The sequence below is a fragment of the Cervus elaphus genome, chromosome 1 (assembly GCF_910594005.1).
Source record: "Cervus elaphus chromosome 1, mCerEla1.1, whole genome shotgun sequence".
Classification (NCBI taxonomy): Eukaryota; Metazoa; Chordata; class Mammalia; order Artiodactyla; family Cervidae; genus Cervus; species Cervus elaphus.
The window spans coordinates 59,218,348-59,230,476 of record NC_057815.1 but is presented as its reverse complement, the minus strand read 5'-3'; the positions used below and the strand labels follow the sequence as shown (position 1 = coordinate 59,230,476).

The 12,129-nt window shown below is 36.9% G+C and overlaps 1 protein-coding gene across 1 annotated transcript; it reads left to right on the top strand.

The window, feature by feature from the left end:
• Nucleotides 1-366: 366 nt before the first annotated feature.
• Nucleotides 367-10,217, top strand: LOC122701852 (pyrin-like). The gene is made up of 3 exons (XM_043915248.1): nt 367-438; nt 6,277-6,577; nt 9,925-10,217. Exons 2-3 carry the CDS (start codon nt 6,292-6,294, stop codon nt 10,215-10,217), a joined length of 579 nt encoding a protein of 192 aa, XP_043771183.1. The 5' UTR covers nt 367-438; nt 6,277-6,291.
• The last annotated feature ends 1,912 nt before the right edge of the window (nt 10,218-12,129 follow it).

Genomic DNA, 12,129 nt, shown 5'->3' with positions numbered 1-12,129 from the left:
AGCTCTCACATTGTGTACTTTTTGGAGTCAACAGTAACCTGCCCTAATTCAACTAGCAAGTAATCACAGGGACTTAAGGTCAGATCAGACTGAATACAATTCAGTCCATTCTCTTATTTACTAGCTAGATGGATCTTAAATCCCCAAATTGAACTTTATTCAACAGATAATGAGATGCAATTGACAAAGTTTTAAATCAGGGGTAAGATAACACTTCTAGTTTTGCCCTGGTCCTCCCACCCTGTCCTCTCAGCAGCAGGTGAGTAGGTGTTGGCTGGCAGTGATTTACATTACTACACCCCACATTATTCAGACACAGGTGAAAAAAAATCAAGCTAGCTGCTTGGCTCACAAAAGACAGCCACATTTCTAACCTGCCAGAGCAGTCTCCCATCCCAAGGTCTGACTGAACTGGAAGGAGACCTAGGATTCACACCGGTGAGTCTCCTCTTGCCCAGGGGCCCGTGATGGGGTTAGCTTTCCCTTTACCCATGGGGAGGACGGGAGCACAGCTGACTAAGAAAGGTCTGCAGTGTGTGTGAAAGTCTTCTTGTTCCTGGTCTTTGCTTTCCTTCTTGATCTGACTCTGTCTCTGTCTATCTCTCTGTCTTTCTCTTGTATATATGTGTGTGTAGGTCGCTTTCCTCATCATTCTCTATTGCTCTATTATGATCGCTCTCTGACTTGCTCGTGTCACTCTCTCTGTCTTTGTCTTCTTTGACTTACAGTTTGTTAAGGTCGTGCTTTAAACACATTTCAGACTTCTTTGCTCAAATCTAGGAACCCTGGGAAAGAGTCCTCATTGAGGACTCCAGGTCTGAGCTATCTCTGAAAATGTGAACAGTCTACAGAGGACACACAAAGACCAAAGTACATGTACAAAGACTGTGTAAGAACTCTTCTGCCTTTAAATTCATTGAAGCCTGGGTCCATTTTTTGGCTATCATTGTCAATGGAACTGAGCAATATTGGCTTCTGCTCCCATTATGTTCTACTATGTCCTCTACCGTATCTATTTTTTGTCTTAAAACACACAGGTAAATCAGATCTGTGCCCATGTCTTCCACCAGACACTGAGCACTTGAGGAATGGGATTTTATCTTATTAGTGAAAGAAAGTGAAGTCACTTAGCCGTGTCCAGCTCTTTGCGACCCCATGGACTATAACCTGTCAGGCTCCTCTGACCATGGGATTCTCCAGGCAATAATACTGGAGTGGGTTGCCATTTCCTTCTCCAGGGGATCTTCCCAACCCAGAGATTGAACTCAGGTCTCTTACATTGCAGGCAGATGCTTTACCATCTGAGCCACCAGGGAAGACCCCTTTATCTTATTAGTCTTGCTTAAAAATAGCTTTTTATCTAAGTAAAATGAATGAATTGAATAAATAAATGACAATAATTGCTGTATTCTCTGGGCTCCTATACCACACTATAAAATAATTGCATTCAAGCTTAATCACATTCATGCCATGGTTATATGTGTCACTTTTCATAAATCTCTTGAGGACAGGAAAGATATCCCACTTCTCCTTTATTCCCCATTATCTGCCACAGCTCCACAGAATGTATTGAATAAATACTTATTTTTAAATGAAATAGTGACTATTTCTCCTGGCAGGGCCCACCCAGTGCTCCTTAGATCCTGGGAAACTAGGGTGGTGGTGGGGTATATAGGCTAGAGAAGAATCTAGTAGTCACCCATATGTGTGTAAATATTTAATCGTTGATAAGGTTACCCCACAGTCTAACAGTTGTATATCAGCCCTGTATAAATAGGGCCTGCTAATCCTTTCTCTGAGGATATTTTCCCTGACTGATTGCATCTATTTTTTATTAATTTGACTGTTATCTATGCTGATGATTCCTTAATCTAAATCTTCAGCCCAGACAGGTTTCTGGTATGCAGGACCGTGTTACCAGCCTAATAGCAGGCATCTTCACTTAGATGTTGATGTGGTAGCTAAGGGCATTTATTCTAGAGCCAGGCTTTCATAGAGCCTTGAACAACTTACATCTCTGAATAATCACCCATAAAATAAAGATATAATAATCCTTACCTTAAGACGTAAGTTTGTTGTCAGTATTCAATTAAACAATATAGGGACTTTCCTTGTGGTCCAGTGGTTAAGACTCTGTGTTTCCACTGCAGGGGGCATGGGTTCAATCCCTGGTCAGAAACTAAGATCCCACATGCTGTGTGTCGTGGCAAAAAAAAATTAAAATAAAAACAAAATAACAAAAAACAATACATGTAAAGTATGTAGAAGAATGTTTGGAAAATATAAAGAGTACATGTTAACCATTATGTTAATCTCAAACTCAATCTGTTAAAATTAAATGAGTCATCTTCCTTCAGCCTCAGATCTGCTCCATACCTTGTAGTCTCCTACAAGGCATGGGGCATTTCAATAAAATGCCCAATTAAGGATAAACCTAGGAATCACCTGCAAGACATTCATTTGCACAAACAATAAAAAAAGTTCTGCTATTCATTTAAAACTCTTAAATATGTTTTGATTCTATATCTTTTTCTCTGTCCTTCCTAACACAGTTCTACTTCTTGTTCTAATCATTCTCTCTCAGGTGCACATTTTTCTTACATATCTGATAGGCTAAATAGCAGTCCTCCCCCCTCCCAAAATATCCATGTTCTAATTCCTGGAACCTGTAAACTTTGTATGGCAAAAGGGACTTGCAGAGGTGGTTAAATTAAGAATATTGGGACAATATCCTGAATTATCCAAGAAAGCCCTAAATGCAGTCACCTAAGAGAAAAGGCAGATGGAATTTTTACTACAGAAAGGGAGAAAGCAATGTAACCACAGAAGCAGAAACTGGAATAATGAGGTCACAAGTCAAGGAGTGTCAGTGGAAGCCAGAAAAGGTAAGGAATGGATTCTCCCCTGGAGCTGGTTTCCGAAAAATCTATATATCCTACCATACCTTGATTTTAGTCCCGTAAGACAGACTCAATATAGAATTCTGGACCCAGAGCTATGAGACAAAAAATTTTTTTGCTGTTTTAAGCCACTAATTTTAGGGTAATTTTTTAATAGCAATAATGCGAAATTAATACAATCTCCTTCATCAAAAATTTCTCCCTCCCTATAGGATCATTCCTACCAAGTGCTTTGCTAAATCCGACACCTAAAATAAATTTTCTTAACCACATGACCCATTCCTGTAATAGCCCTTTACTCTGCTTATACTGAGAGCAAAAAATATTGGAAGACTTAGCTGATCATCTCATCTCTAATTTTCTCTTCATGCACTTCCATTAAGCTTTTCCCCCCACCAATAGAAATGGCTTTTATCAAGGTCATCAATAAATTTCTTCTTAAAGGACACAATGACTAATTCACTATCTTTATCCTCCTGATGCCTCAGAAGCACTTAGTAAGGTTGACCACATCTTTCTCTTAGAAACACTTCCTTCTCCAGGATTCAGTGAGTTCATATACGCCTCATTCCCCGCCTCCTCTGCTTCCTTCTAGTCTCCTCTTACCTCTCATCTAAGTGCTGGAATGCTGCTCGCCTTCAGGGCCCTTCTTTCTTCTCTATCTATACTTTTTTCCTAACCAAGCTTACTAGTCCCATGCCTTTAAATACGAAATATGGGCAACTCTCTGGTCTGTATCTCCAAATTGGACCCACTCCTTTAAAGGTATGCCCACTTTAGTCTACTTACCACCTCCACCAGTCTATCTAATTGATTCTGTAAATAAAATATGATGTCCAATCTGTTTATATAATAAACTGACCATCTCAGGGCATGACACCGGAATCAATCTATTATACTCAGGTCAGAATCTTAGAAATCATCTGTGTTGGTTTTTAATCTCTGCACAACAAATTAGCAAAAAATCAGTAGCTTAAAACAACACCAATTTATTATTTTACAGTTTCCATGGGTTAGGGATCCATGTAAGAGTTAGATAAGTCTTTTGGGCAAGATTGGAAAAGGCAGCAATTAAAGTGTTTTCCATGCTCCTTATCTCATCAGGGTCTTCTTCAAACTTCATTTAGGTTATTAGAAAAATTGAGCTTCCTTCAGATTATGACTTAAGTTCTCATTTTCTTGCTGGCTATCAGCCCAGAATCACTCTCAGACCCTAGGAATATTACCCAAACAGGCAGTTCAATACACGCTCTCTCCCAGATCAGCAGGAGCATACCTACTGCTGCTTCTTGCCGCTTTCAAGCGCTTACCTGGGAAATTCCATGGACAAAGGAGCCTGGTGGGCTACAGTCCATGGGGTAACAAAAGAGTCAGACACAATTTAGGGACTGAACAACAACAACGTTGCATCTTCAGAGTAGTCTTTCCTAAGCATCCCCTATCCCCTGGCCCCTAGTAGTGTTTCACCACACCATATTCAATCATCTTTATAGCAGAAAAATCACATTAAGATTTTTATGTTCTTGATATTGTCTTTCTCATGCATATCCCAATATCCTACCTTGCCCTGGAAGGAAATTTCTTTGTGGAAAGGTATTCTGTCTTGCTCATAACTGAATATCCAGCACATGGATCATTGTATGGTGTATGGTGAGTGCTACACAGTTATTTGATGTACTTTTTGGCACTGAAAGTAAGAAAGAAATAAGTAAATTTATAGGGGACATTTTTCAGAAATATGGGGCAAAAGAAGCAAAAGTTAGGGGGGGTTTGACAGTTATTACTATTTTAAAAATCATTCTGATGTGTCTTGAAGTATACACAATAAGTAACACATTATCCATTGGAAATACTGGAAGAATCATGGTTTTGGGATTTGAAAGACTTGTGTTTGACTTTTCATTCTTCCCTCAAAAAAAAAAAAAAAAATGTAAACTTGGGAATCTTACTCTGTCTCATTCTTGACTTTCTTACCTATAAAATGAGATAATATCTAATTTTTTATTAAAAATAAATGCAATACAGGCTTCCCTGGTGGTGCAGTGGCTAAGACTACATGCTCCCAATGCAGAAGGCAAGGTTCAATCCCTGGTCAGGGAACTAGATTCCACATGCCACAACTAAGACCCAGCACATTCAAATAAATAAATAAATAATAAATATTTTTAAAAATAAATAAATGCAATAAATTTTGCAAAGGATTCGCTAAAGCTTTCAGAATGTAAATGATGCTCAATACATAACAGTTTAATTAATAGTGTTTAATTAATAGCCTGTTTAATTTTAGTGTTCTCTATTTAATAGAGGAAAATAATTGAAGTACATAGATAGCTATAGTAACAAGGCAAAACAGAAGGATAATAAGGATTGTGAAAGTTGAGAGCTAGGTAGTGTCTCAGAGAGGGAGGTTTCCTCCTCTATTCCTCTTAAATTCTTGTGGATGGAATAATAATAAAATTGACACAAAACAGATTAACAGGAGAAAAAGAAACAAGTTCAAAAAAAAAAAAAGAAACAAGTTCATTTGTGTATATGAAGGTTTCGTGGAAATGGGATCTAAGAAGTGGCCAAAGCAGGTAGCTTTTACACTTTTTAAACAAAGAAAGTTTAAATTTGTGAGAAATTGACAAAAAAAAGAAAATTAGGTTTTGGGTGTTCAGTTAGCAAAGAACCTAAACAGATTTGGGGCAGTAAATTAAAAAAGTAACATGGTTTGTTTACACAAACTTTTCAGCCCAAATTCCCCATCTCTGGCAATATCTTGAGATGCAGGGAATGTACCTTTCACATGAGAGATTTATTTCCTGCTTTCAGGGGGATGGGGAAAGGAGGGTCTCACTTGCACTGGTAGTTTCGTAAGTAACTTTAATTCAAAACAATCCATATGCCATTGTTAAATATTTTGGGGTAGTCTGCCCTGAGCTCCAACAGTAGCATCACACCTTCTGAGGAAAATCAAAAGAGCTATATTCTTTGGGACCCCAGGGGTTGTAGCCCACCAGGCTCCTCTGTTCATGGGATTTTCCTGGCAGGAATACCAAAGTGTGTTGCCATGCGCTCCTCCAGGGCATCTTCCTGATACGAGGGATCAAATCCAGGTCTCCTGTGTCTCCTGCACTGAAGGCAGATTCTTTACCGCTGAGCCACCAGGGAAGCCTGGAATGCAGGTTAAGTAGCCCCACAGCTCTGAGAAACATCCTTTATGTAAGGACTATGTATCACAGGCACACAGTTGGGGGCCCAAGCATTTTGTCTTTGTTTTTAAGCATGGCAGTCTCTGATCTCCACTTCTTTCACTCACTTCTCTCAAACCATCTGCCTCATATGTGTTTTTCCATCATTCCTGTGATCATCCATAATTCTCTGTCCATTTCAGGTCATCATTTCCCAGATGCACAGAATGGAAAGCACACTGAAGGCATGCCTTCTTCACATCCTTGAGGACCTTTTAGAAGAGGAGTTGGTTAAATTCAAATTTCAACTCACAAACATAACTCTAGCTGAGGGTTACAACCATATACCTCGGGGCACTATCCAGCAAACAATCCCAGTGAGACTTGCTGAACTACTGATCCAGTATTATGGGGAAGAATACTCCAAGACTGTGACTCAGGAGGTCCTGAAAGCCATAAACCAGGGCAACCTAGCAGAGTCGCTCTGCCAGGCAACGGAAAAATGTGAGTCTAGACCAAACCTACTCCTGTCTGCAGACATGGCTCAAGACTTTTCCTGAAATCTCTACATCTTAATTAGTTCAACACACACATTGAGAGCATAAAATATAAAAAGAGTTGTATGTCGTGATGCTTTTAAAAATTATTTTTGAGATAAAGTTCACATCTTTCCAACATCTTAGCCATACCTGAGTTTGATTCTGACGCCTATTCTGTCTTTTCAAACTGTGGGGGTTTTGGTTTGTTTGTTTTTTAGCATGCCTTGTAACTTTTTGTTGAAACTCAAAAGAAACTGAGGTAGATAAGCCTTTAGAGTAAAGTTCTTTATTTATCTGGCTAAGAGTTAGGCTGTGCTATTTACTCTAGTATCAAAGACTAAAACTTCCTCTAATGTCCTTGTTTTTTATCCTCGTTGTATTTGAGTTTTCACAGAAACTTCTTAAATTAAGTCGGAGATATCCAGTCTTCTGAAGTATATTCCCCTATTATTATAGGAATATTATTATTATTCAGGAAATTTACTAATGATGGTAAGGTAGGGAGGAAGAAGATGTATTCTATGGTCCAATGATTAGCTCTCAGTCTTTTAGTGAGCCCATGCCACTTGGCTATGATCATCATAGTGATTAAGACTATGATCATCATAGTCTTAATTCCTACCATTATTCAAGCTCCAACTGAAATGCTACCTCTGTAACCATTCCTGTTTCTACCTCAACTGAAAGTACTAGCCTTTTCACCTAAATTCACTGTGTGTTTTCTCCTCAGTTCTTATTGATCATATTGTTGTTTCCTTTTTTAACTATAATGATAATTTGTGCTCAATAAACACTGAGAATTTGAAGAAAGAAAAAACATCAGTAATATCCCCACCCAAAGACTAATGCAACAAACAATGTGTCGTATGCTATCTTCACTGAGATTAATTTTTTTCACCTAGATTATATTCTATACACAGTTCTATAACATTAGAAATTTTGGGGGTCTTAAAACATATAACAAGCTTTTCCCAAAGCAATAAACATCAACTCTTAAGTACTATTTTAAGCTATTTTATTATCCCATCCTGTTGGTGCTCTGTAAATAATTTTGCCAAAATGCCATTTAAGATATTGTTTCCAAAATATGAACATTATGAATAATGTGAAAATCATCTTAGTGATAGATTTTGGTGTTCATTTTATTTCAGTCCCTTAAATTCCTAAAATTGAAATAATGAGTCAAAGAATATGAATATAAATATGCATTTATATTCATACAATTATTTCCAAATAATTTTCTAGAACTACTATATTGACTTGGTCACTTAGAGTGTATAAGCATACCCCTCTTACTGCATTCTCAACAGCATGAGGTAATTTTTAAATTTTAATTTGTAAGGGAGAGTGTTAACACTTTAAAAATATTTAAATATATATTAAATAAAATTTCAATTTATTGAAATAAATTTTCAACTTATTTAATAAAATAATTCATGAATACAGTAAAAATTAAAGCATACAGAACATTACCTTGACCCTTCTCTCACAAAATAACCCCTTGGAATTCAATGTTTCTTTTGGTGGCTACTGACGTGTCTCTGAATATCATGCTTTTACCACTCTTCCATAAGTTTATCAATATTAGGTCTACTAGTTCAATCATTTTATCATTATCAACATCACTATCAATATTATTCATTGTTATCCTACCATTAGGAGGTAAGCTTTTTGCTCAGTTATGCCACCTCTTGCTTCCCCACCTACTCTCTCCCCAATAGCACTATTTTTTAGTTTATATACAGGCTACATTTAAATTTTATTTTTTAAACTTTTCATTTTGTTCCATTATGAGAGGCACTACCTTGAAATTCCCTAAAATACTTTTACATGGCCAAAGCTGAAAATTTTTTATTTCTTGTTTGAATCATAATAAAAAAATCTTACATTTTTTATTTATAGCTTGTTTCCAAAAGTTGAATGTCAACAATTTATACTATCATACATATGTAAATTTTATTCATAAAAGAATCAAATGAGTTCAGTTTTTGTTGTTTTGTTTTTTGCTTCATGGAAACTTCTCTTAGTCATATTTTTTTGCATGTGCATCTTGATCACATCCTTATATTCTTCCAACATCTCCAATGTCCTACCAAGTGAAGGAAGTCCTCTATTCTTCCATTTATTTCTTAGATAATTTCCCCTGGAGCCCACCTAATAAAGGGTATGTGGACAGCAAACTTTCTAGGTTGTTAGTTTTTCAAAAATAACTTTATTCACAGACTTGAAGAGTAATTGGAATGGAGTTAAGGTTGTAAGTTAAAAATCCTTTAGTGTCATTGTTTGGAAAGGATGATTTAATTGTCTTTGTTACTTACTGATGGTGAGTCTGAAGCCAACCTGATTATCATTCTTTTGTCGGTGGTCTGTTCAGCACCCCATCCCTGTCCCAGATGATTTTAAGGTTGGTGTTCTAAAATTTATCATGAAGTAGAAATTTCTTTCCCCATTTCTTGTGCTAGAAACTGTAAAGGCTTTTTAGATATGAATACCAGTGTCCTTTAGTTCCACAATGGTGAAGGTGAAGTTTCACAGTCTTGGCTACAGGCTGATTTCCTACTTAGCTATAAGTAAGTCATTAGCTAGATATTAACCTTATTCTCAACCAAACCTTAATTTGAATCAGCCTGAATCTCATTTTTTTCCAAGGACTGATTATCACATGGACCATCATTAGAGGTGAGCTAGGAGAATCAGGAATAATCAGTGAGAAGCCTAGAAATATGAGGTGCTAATAAATCGCATGTTCTATATTTTGGCAATAATATAGGAGAAACATTTGCTTAAAAGCATCATTTCTAACAAAAAAGAAAAAAAATGATATCCTTAGGGTAGTCTCTTTAACAACTTTACTTCGATTTCCTTTCTCAGTAAACTTAAAAGTATGGGAGGAAGAGATATAATTATTAAGAGCCATCACAAGACTCTCCGACACTCAGCATACCCCCAAATCAATGTGCTATGGCTGAGATTTCCATATAAATAACACTCTATTTGTCAGCAATAGCCGTTACTTTGACTCATCCTCCTTGTTTGACCACTATTTTTTCTGTGTCATTTTTATACCCAAGTCCTCTCAGTCTATGAGATGGTTATTCTTATTTCCTAATCATTCCCATCACATAAAATACCTATATCTTTTCTTGGGTCATTCCTGGGAAACAGATGCTAATGTTGAACTTATTGATATTAAGCTGCTGGCACCAAACTAGTGATTGTAAGTGGGGAAGGCGCTAAGTTTCAGCAACACTGCAATTCTGACTCCATGTTTTACTAATGGTGAGAATAATGAACACTATTTTCCCTCCAAAGGTGGATCTTCCACAGAAAAAGTTGCAAAAAAGACAAATAAGAGGAAGCAGGAGGATAAAGCAGGACTGAATGAAGATAAATGGCAGCTAACGATGTCAAAGGTTGGTAATTTGTCCTGGGGAAGAGATTTTTGCCCTGAAATTGAGTGGAGTGTCTGGACCAAAGGCTGCTCAGAATCTCAGAGGTTTGCTGGTTTCCAGATCCTACAGCATGGCATGGTTGTTCCGTGTCAGCACCAAATGTCTCCAAGGTGTTTTGCAGAAAAGAAAGATCCCGGAGAAATCTGGCTGTGACTCCTGTCTCTGTTGCTCATTCTCAAGCACGTTGCTTAATTTTTATGAGTTACTCTTCTCCAAAATGGGAATAATGATAATAGGGGCATTATTAAAATTGATGGTCACTAAACAAAAACCAATTCATTTTCTTTTCAGTTTCTCTCACTGATCTCATTTTCTGCTTCTGTCCATATATACTAGATTACTTTCTATTTCCTAAGCATATCCAACTTTTACAATATTTGCTTTGGCTTTTCTGTTCTCTTTTTTAGAATGCCCCCACCCACTTACTCCTTTGTGTGATAAAATCACATTCAATCAGTAATACATTAATAGCTTGCAAAACAGTCAACACAATACCTACCTTGTGGTAGGTTCCCTTCTATTTATTTTTAAATTTTACTTTCCACCTACATTCTTTTCATGATTATATGTTACATCAGTTTGGTAAAGCTTTTCCTCATTTTGCATCTCAAGAAAATTTAATCACTTCTTCAAACATGTTGCCAGTATACTTTGAACTTTATACCATTTACGGCCTCAGACTTGTATTGTGGGGCCATACAATTAACTACTTACTTATTCATCTCTCTCAAACTTTATTGGTAAGTTTTAAGCCCTCCAAGGCATGACCCTGTTTTATACTTCATTCCTTGATCATCCTATTGCCTCACACATAAATTGACTCAATTTATTTTTGGAAAGAATATATGCATGTATTCATAAATGATAAGCAATGTAACCCCTTTGATATAGAAAAATAACAGCCATTATCATTGTCTTTTTTTCTTTCTAGAGATTTAAAAATATCTTTCAAACAAAGTCAAAGAAAACACCCAATGAAACTGCTTCTCACAGAGACACTCAACCAGTCAATAATAAGGAAGAATCAATCCAAAATGAACACTTTCCTGATTTGATCAAGCGGCTTAATCTGGAAAGTTATTATCCCAAAAAGATGACCAAAGTAAATTCTCTTTTGATAAATAAGACCTTCCTCCATGGCACTCAACCAAGCACTGAGGAGGAGCTGCCTTTTTGTTTTCTAGAGAAACTTTTGGTATTAGATTGTCATTTGCGATATCAAGTTTACAGAGGTAATAGAGACAGAACCCCTACTGTGTCCCAGACACTGAGAACCACAGAACTAGAAAAATCATTTGAGGACTTTTTTATTGTCAAGGAAACACAATCAACTACAGTACCAACTTGCATCCACCCAATGGACATACAGATGGCAATTTTTCACTGTGCAGATGACTTTACAAGACAGTATATTTTGACCAAGCTTTCCATTTGTCAATTTGCTCTCCCACTTTTGGTGCCAAATCCTTGCAATTTCCAAATTGAATTCCCTCTTTGGTCTCTGAGGCAAATCAGGAGAAGCTGGAGAGAGGTAGAAAAAATAGGATGGGAAAAAAAAATTAGGAGTTATAACAACCAGCTGATCAGTTGGCAACCTATACACACTGTATCTTTTATAAGAATTGGAAATTATGCCTCTACTTCCAAATCACAGATTTTGAATTCAGTCCTGAGTAAAAGCAAACATGACCATTTTTTCCTCCATCATTCTAGGGAAGACAATAATAGATGTCTATTGGTAGATGGTATGGTGGAAATCTGCTGGTTCTGTCCAGGTGGGAGAGCTAAGGACAGATTTGAAAATTGTATTGCCTTCACCAATCTCCATGGAAATGCTGAAATACATGAGAGGCAGGTACGCTTCCTGCAGGAAGTCTCCTCGGTCACTGTTATCCTCCTGGCAACTTCTGATTTTGACATAATGAATAGCTCCCTTCTACTTGAATTTTGGAATTCACCCAAACCTCTCATCTGTTTGTTTGAAAATGCAGAAAATATTATGGATAAGAATTATGTTCACAAAGTGAGAATTGGAATTAAGAATCTAAATAAGATAGAATTAGCT

What these genes read in the sequence shown, in the direction of transcription:
- LOC122701852 (XM_043915248.1), top strand. Translation starts at nt 6,292, where the DNA reads ATGCACAGAATGGAAAGCACACTGAAGGCATGCCTTCTTCACATCCTT. An exon ending in CTGCCAGGCAACGGAAAAAT is followed by an intron (nt 6,578 to 9,924) that starts GTGAGTCTAGAC and finishes TTCCCTCCAAAG; the next exon opens with GTGGATCTTCCACAGAAAAA.